This window comes from Mirounga angustirostris, unplaced genomic scaffold (assembly GCF_029215605.1).
Source record: "Mirounga angustirostris isolate CCGP_5_RB_7025 unplaced genomic scaffold, mMirAng1.0.hap1 SCAF_6, whole genome shotgun sequence".
Classification (NCBI taxonomy): domain Eukaryota; kingdom Metazoa; phylum Chordata; class Mammalia; order Carnivora; family Phocidae; genus Mirounga; species Mirounga angustirostris.
The window spans coordinates 123,407,326-123,415,156 of record NW_026991714.1 but is presented as its reverse complement, the minus strand read 5'-3'; the positions used below and the strand labels follow the sequence as shown (position 1 = coordinate 123,415,156).

Here is a 7,831-nt window from a genome sequence, read left to right as displayed (position 1 = left end):
GGACTTTTTTTCCTTAGCTTTCGTCAAGCCTGTATCTTAAGTTTTCTACATTCTCCAATAGCTCTGTAAAATGTCTCCATTCAGCTTTCAAAATAGTCAAACCTTCAGATAATTTATTGGTTTTATCTTTCTGCTCTTGATTTATCCTCCTGGATCCATCTACCCTGATACTCCAGCTCTAATATTGATGGCTTCTCTCTAGAGCTCTATCTAGCTGCCTATCCTGGGATAGATTCCTGTTCCCAGGATCCCATGTCATTCTTTTCCTGAGTTTACAGAGCCCAGTAGCTTTCTGAGAAAGGGTACCTGGGAGGCAAATCTTTGAGACCCAGTATATCTGAAAATATCCTTAATCTCCCCCTCATCCTTGGTTGTTTGCCTAGGTACGAAATTCTAACATGGAAACCACTTCCCCTCATAATTTTGCATTTATGCTCTAATTAATGCCTTCTAGCCCTCTCATTTTCTGCCAAGGGAATAGGGAGATGGTGTAAGACTGGCTGATAATGTTTTGGAGGCTACATTGAAAAGCAGCCTAGAAGACTGTCCTCACTATAAACAGACTTTCACATGATTTCTCTGTTCTCAGTAAAACCCCTTTCTCCTTCCTACAGTTCAACCTCTTTAGAATATAAGCTTTCAGACTTCTAGTGTTGGTAAGTAGAGTTGCCTGGCTACAAAGGATGAGGAGGGAGATCTTACAGTTTAGTCATTCCTTTTAAAGACTTTTAACCAATCATCCTATTTTTAATTCACCTAGTATCTCTACCCCTGCCTCCATCTTTAAACTATCACAGGTCCTGGGGTATCTGGGTGTCTCAGTCTGTTAAGTGTCTAATTTTGTTCCAGTCATAATCTCAGGGTCCATGGATGGTCATGAACTCAGGGTCCATGGATCGAGCCTCGTGTCAGGCTCCTCCTCAGTGGGGAGTCTGCTTCTCCCTCTACCCCTCCCTCCGCTTGTGCTCTCTCAAATAAATAAAATCTTTAAAAGAAAGATGTCACAGGTCCTGAGTTTTCAGAGGTTCTTGTTGACTTTGGGAAGTCCCAACATCCCTGAATCTATAGCCACTTTATTTTCAACTTTCTCTGCTCTGGTAACTTGGTTATCATGGGTCTATCTACTTTCTAGTTTCTAAACTTTTATTCACTCTTGTGGTCCACTTGAGAGGGAGTAGAATAAATTCTGTGTTCAATCTGCTATATTTAACTTGAAGTTGAATTATTTCCAGTAAAAGTCTTACATTTCGTTCTTGACTTTTTTTGATATTTCAGAAGTATGTTTCATAACTACAGCTCTGTTGGTTCTACCTCCAAAATATATCTTAAATTGGTCTACTACTGTATTAGGTTTCCCAAGACTGCCATAACAAACTACCAGAAATTGAGTGGCTCAAAACAACAGAGATTCATTCTCTCACTGTTCTGGAAGCTAGAAGTCTGAAATAAAGTTGTCAGCAGGCTCCTCTGAAAGCTCTAAGGAAGGATCCTTCCTTGCCTCTTCCTAGCTTGTGGTGGCTCCTGGCAAATCCTTGGTGCTCCCTGCTTGTAACTACATCATTCTAATCTCTGCCTTCCTCTTCACGGGACCTCCTCCTCTGGTGTCTGTGTCCTCTCCTCTTCTTGAAAGGATAGTAATCATTGGATTTAGGGCCCACCCTAATCCAGGATGACCTCATCTTAATTATATCTTTCTACATATATATATAAAGGAGGAAAGGTAAAGAAATCTATATGGTGGTGATAGTTCTACAATCTACTTAAAGTGGTAGATTTTAAGTAGACTGTGAAAAGTTAAGTATGTATAGTACAATCCCCAGAGAACCCTTTAAAAATACACAAAAAGATAATAGCAAAAAATATATACATTAAAATGAAATACTAAGAAATGCTCAAATAACCTAATAAAGCAGCAAAGAAAAAACAATGGAACAAAAACAGAGAGGAAAAATGGAATACAAACAATAAAATGGTAGACCTAAGTCCAAACATAAATAATGACCTTAAGTCATGCCAATGACTAAATATGCCAATTAAAAAAGAGATTGTCAGAAGGTTTTTAAAAAAATAACCCAACTATGTGCTATTTATAAAAAACTCACTTCAAATAAAATTATATAGGTACATTAAAAATAAAAAGATGAAAAAAATATATATACCAAGTAAACACAAATCCAAAGAAAGCTGAGTAGTATACAAACATCAGACAAAATAGACTTCAGAGCAAAGAAAATTAATAAGGATAAAGAGGGACATTGCATAATGATAAAAGGGTTAAATAACCAAGACATAAATCCTCAATGTATGTGCAGTTAACAACAGAGCTTCAAAATACATGAAGCAAAACCTGACAGGACTCAAAGAAACAACAGACAAACCCATAATTACAGTTGTCAACTTAAATACACTTCTCTCAGTAACTGACAGAACTAGTAGACAGAAAACAGCAAGGGTATAGAAAAACTAAACAACACTTTGACCAACTGGATCAAAAGATATTCTTATCAATAAGAGAATGGTTGAATAAACCCTAACATATTCACAACAAAGGCCACCACATACTACACAACTCCAGGGGTCCTTGCACATAAATTATGAGTCGTGTGGTGCATGGACTGCTTAAGTGTACGTAGTGGTTCTGCCCACGCTTTAGAATACTATGGATCCTTTAAGAAATAAGGATTAGTTCACTTGGAGGTATTTCTACTATTTTCGAAGGAGAAAAGCAACATACAGAAAAGCATAAATATATGGTCCCATTTTTATAAAGCAAACAGGAACATATACACACACACATATGTACATATGTATATTTGAGAATGATGGTAAGTGGAAGGATGCATACTTGGTTGGTAAGCAGGTGAGTGAGGTGAATAACACAGATGGAGGAGGGGAGAGAACAGTGGGATAGGAACCCAAACAAAAAAAGAAAGAAAGAAAAAGAAAAAATTAGCTGCACTTAAAAAATATCACATTTATGCACTTACACAAAATAATGAGTATCTGTAGGAGTAATTTTTAAAGTAGTCTTAAATATGAAAAATATTTTACTCAGTTACTTAACACCTTTCGATGATTTGTTATTGTACTTGAAATAAAATCTGAATTCCTTACCACGACTGATGTGATCTGATCTTTGTCTACCTCTCCAACTTTACGTGCCTCTGCTGTCCCCTCCTTGTGTCTCTCTCTGGACTCAAGCCCTTTGCAATTGCAGTTTTCTCTGCCTGCTAGGCTTTTGCTGTAGGTTTGCATTACTGGCTTCCCCTCATCTGTGGAAGCCACAGGTGCCTGCCCCGTAAGCCACCCTCCCCTTCTTCCTTACCAATAGAACACTGATTTTATTGGGACAGCAAAACCTCATTTACAATACGTGACCTCCCAGCTTGCCCGTAGCTAGGAGTGATACCATTCTGGTCGATGGCAGATAAGTGGAAGTTACTAGGCATGGCCTCCTGGGAAGCTTTTTTTTTTTTTTTTTTTTTTTTAAAGATTTTATTTATTTATTCATGAGAGACAGAGGGAGAGAGGCAGAGGGAGAAGCAGGCTCCCAAGGAGCAGGGAGCCCGATGCGGGACTCGATCCCGGGACCCCGGGATCATGACCTGAGCCGAAGGCAGACGCCCAACCATCTGAGCCACCCAGGCGCCCTCCTGGGAAGCTTTTTAAGAGAGCTACACCAGCTGCGTCCTTTACCTCCCCCTTCTCTTTCTGCGTTTTCTTGCCATGGAAACAGTTATGTGAGGCTAAAGCAAAGGTTCTCAAGGTGTGGTCCACAGATCAGCAGTCCAGGCATCACCTGGGAGCTCGTTATAAATGCAAATCACTGGGTCCCGCCCCAGGCCCACTGAGGATGGATGGAGACTAGTACACCTATAACATCACAGATCCACTGCATCAGACTTGGATTGCCTCCTCTAAACCTGGCAGTTATGTGAAAAAGTAATCCCTATTTGGTTAAGCTACTATGATTAGGTTTCTGTTACATGCAACTGAATGCAATTCTAGTTGATAAATCATCTAAACCTCGGCTCTAACATTGTCTCTTTAGAGAGGACTTCCTTAACTACTCTGCTTATACCCTCTATCCCCACCAAAGTCCTTCTCTATCATGCCATCCTGTTTACTTTCTTTATAGCACTCAGTACACACTGAAATGATCTCAGTTATTGTTTATTTGCTTATGGTCCATTTCCCCTGAGGAATGTAAGCTTCACAGGGGCAGGACCTTTGTCTTTTCACTGCTGTACTCTAGCACATACTGATGTGTCTGGTACATAATGGATGCCCCATTATTATTTGTGGAATGATTTAGAGAACTTTAAAATTAGATGTCATATTTAAAATCATGTATTTTTAAGTTAAAAATAGAACTACCCTACAATTCAGCAATCACACTACTGGGTTTTTACCCAAAAAATACAAAAATACTAATTCAAAGGGATACATGCACCCCTATGTTTATAGCAGCATTATTTACAATAGCCAAGATATGGAAGAAGCTTGATGAATGGATAAGGAAGATATGGTATATATATATGTGTGTGTGTGTGTGTGTATATATATATATATATATATATATATATATATATATATATATAGTGGAATATTTATTATACAGCCATAAAAAAAGAATGAAATCTTGTCATTTGCAACAACATGGATGGAGCTAGTGTAATGCCAAGTGAAATAAGTCAGAGAAAGACAAATACCATATGATTTCATTCATATGTAGAATTTAAGGAAAAAAACAAATTAACAAAAGGGAGGAAGGGAGAGACAGAGAGAGAGAGAAGCCAAGAAATAGACTCTTAACTATAGAGAACAAACCGATGGTTAGCAGAGGGCAGGTAAGTGAGGGGATGGGGATTAAGGAGGGCACTGTCATGAGCACAGGGTGATGGATGGAATTGCTGAATCAACCTGAAACTAACAATATAACACTGTATGTTAACTAATTGGAATTAAAAACTTAAGAATAAAATCATGTATTTTTAAAGTAGACAAAAAATGGTTCATTACAGTTTCAAAATTTTAAGGAAAAAATTTTAGTTGAGAAATCCATACACCTGTAAAAAAAAAAAATGCATATGATACAGAAAGGGTCCTCTATGCTTGCCTATGAACACTTTCTCCCTTACTCATGAGTGGCCTAACAATTCAAAAACCATAAACAACTAGCAAAATAGTAATGTAAATATTGAAGTTGCCGCAGAAATGAACTGCATGAGTTCAGTATTTTTTTGGTAACCTTGTCTTTCCATTGACATCGTTTTGTGCTATCCCAATCACCGTGGGAGACTTGTTAATAACAAAACTTCATATAGCATTTAAACACAAACATTCAAATAAGAACAAAAATTCTAATTAATTTTCATATGTGTGCCAGAGAACACACACAATTAGGTTTTAACCTTGGAGAGAAAGCATTCTCTTCACCCACATCCCTACTATTTTACTCTTCTAGTAATCTCAAGTTTGGTCCAAGATGAACATCACTGAAAATAAATGAGGTCTTCTCTGGCATCAGCCCATGAAGGCACTCTGCAGGAGAGAATTCAGATTGAGGATTCCCCAGAGATGAACCTGGGGTCTCTGCTTATGAGAGTGACCCAAGAAGCTCCCGCACTTCTGCACTGGGAGAGGTCAATTTTCTTTCTCCTGTTTTTACCTCCTATAAAAGTGCTCTCATCAACCTTTGGAAATCTGTATCCTTTGGTTTTTCTAAAATAAGTTGTTCTGTAACGTTTAAGTGTATATTTTTTTCTGTGAAGCACAGAACAATTAAAGAGAAGAAAGTGCAGTGCTTCTGACTCAGGTCCCTGTCCACTCTCTCTCTCGAGGCTCCTAGGATCTAGATGGGCCTCCTTGACCCCCCCTCCACGGGGAAAGGAAAGCAGCAGAAAAGTGCCAGAGGCAGGATGGGCAGGCTGTTCACTAAGGGAAAAAGGAGCCTTGAGATTTAGTAAGACCATTTTCTCCCTTTCTCACAGAATCAGGAAAGCATATCAAACAGAGCTTCTTGGGAGACACTTCCAAATAGTTGGAGCTGGAAGAACTTCAGGTCAGTAGCATCCCAAGTGAAAACTTTTAGGAAGCCCCCAGAAGCTGGCCTCAGCCCTCAGCCCAACGTGGCAGATTTTCCTTTGACTTCACTAGTGCAATAATCTTTTATCTTATGAGAGGCAATGACCTCATGTTCGTACTGGAATATCTTCCACCTGGAATGGCATCAGAACCAGCATCAAACGTGCCAAGCTCACATTGGTAATGACAACATTTTGTAAGGCAGGGTTCTCACTCTTAACAGGTCATCAGAATGATCTGGGGGTCTTGTTTACAATAACATGGGTTCTGGAGCTTCACTCCCAGAGGTTCCGATTCAGTAGGTCTTAGGTGGGATGTAGGAGTCTGCATTTTCAACAAGCCTCCCCAGGCGATGTGACGGAGGTGGTATGAGGCCTACAACCTGAGTAATACTGGCTTCAGAGGGAGGGGCCAGAATCACTTCTTTCCCATAATAAGACCTACTGTAGACAGTGACCCAAGGCCACCAGACTAACCAAAGTGTTCTCCTTGAAGAGGTCTCCGGTGGGGAGGTCATCTACACTCATTCTCAAAGGCTCAGGGAGTGAGTCTCCATGGTGCCCAACTCTATAAAAGAACCAAAACTTGGGTTCATACTTGGCTAGACTTGAGGATAAGTAGCAAAGTCCTAAAGTATCAGAAAAGTCTTGATTGTTCTGGGCAAGGGGCCCATAGCACATTTTTTTTCCTTTTCCCTTCTTCCTTTTCACTGATGTTGAGCTAAGGAAGCCAAATAGACCCACACAGACAACACGTTGTTTGGGTATGGGTGAATGTACACAGCCAGAGCAAATTCTGTCTGGGGAAACTCAGAAGAATGAATTCCAGTTTGATACACAGCATCAATAATTGACGGTACATCAGTGTATGGCATCTGGATAGGAAATCCTGTGACCTGGACAAAAGACAGAATGACGTGTAAACCCATGCTATAATTATGTAGGTAATCAGGCATCACTGTATGCAAAAATATCACAAAAGCCTCAAAAAATGATAGTCATAAAATAATAACAGTTATTTTACAGGTGCTTATGATGTTCTAGGAACAGTACTAAATGCTTCACATACATATTTAATCCTCAAACAACCTTATGAAGTAGGTTCTACTATAATCCCCACTTTCTAGAGAGAGAGGAGCAGAGCCAGAGCTGAAACCAGAGCCTGCACACTCAACACTCCACATACTTGCACCCTTTCTAGAATAGCAAACTGCCAACGAAAAAATTACCTGGTCCTACAAATGAGGTATTTAAGTGAGCATTATGGGAGAATTTATTTAACACTGATCCAGTTCGTATTTCTTAAGTGACAACCATGTGATGGGATTAAAGGATTATGGTACATGGTCCTACGTAAAATTATCTATTTAATAATACACAGACAACAATCATACACCTCTTTCAAACCTTAGATTACTTACTTCAGGAGGCTTTTCTTGATCCTTAAATCTGTTCATGTGTCCTTCCCATGTGGTTGCAATAGGATGCTATCCTTTCCAATGTTACTTAATAAAATATATTGCAATTATATGTTTTCTGGTCTGTTTCATTAGCCTATACTCTCTGTGAATGCACAAGATTGTATCCGCCCTGTTTATGGTCATAACCCCAATGCCTAACACAATGCCTGGCACATAAAATACAAATAATAATTAACATTTGCTAAACACTTGCTGAGTGTTAATCCTCACCATAACCACAAACCAGATAACTATTTTTAACCCTGTTTATCTCGCCCAATGGGG

The 7,831-nt window shown here is 39.2% G+C and overlaps 1 protein-coding gene across 1 annotated transcript in view; it reads right to left on the bottom strand.

Moving 5' to 3' along the window:
* Positions 1-6,793: 6,793 nt before the first annotated feature.
* The window catches only part of CC2D2B (coiled-coil and C2 domain containing 2B), a 90,103-nt gene continuing 89,065 nt past the window's right edge, over positions 6,794-7,831 (bottom strand). The window contains exon 34 of the mRNA XM_045876273.1: positions 6,794-6,982. Coding sequence (XP_045732229.1) covers positions 6,794-6,982 — 189 coding nt within the window. The remainder of the gene's footprint in view (positions 6,983-7,831) is intronic.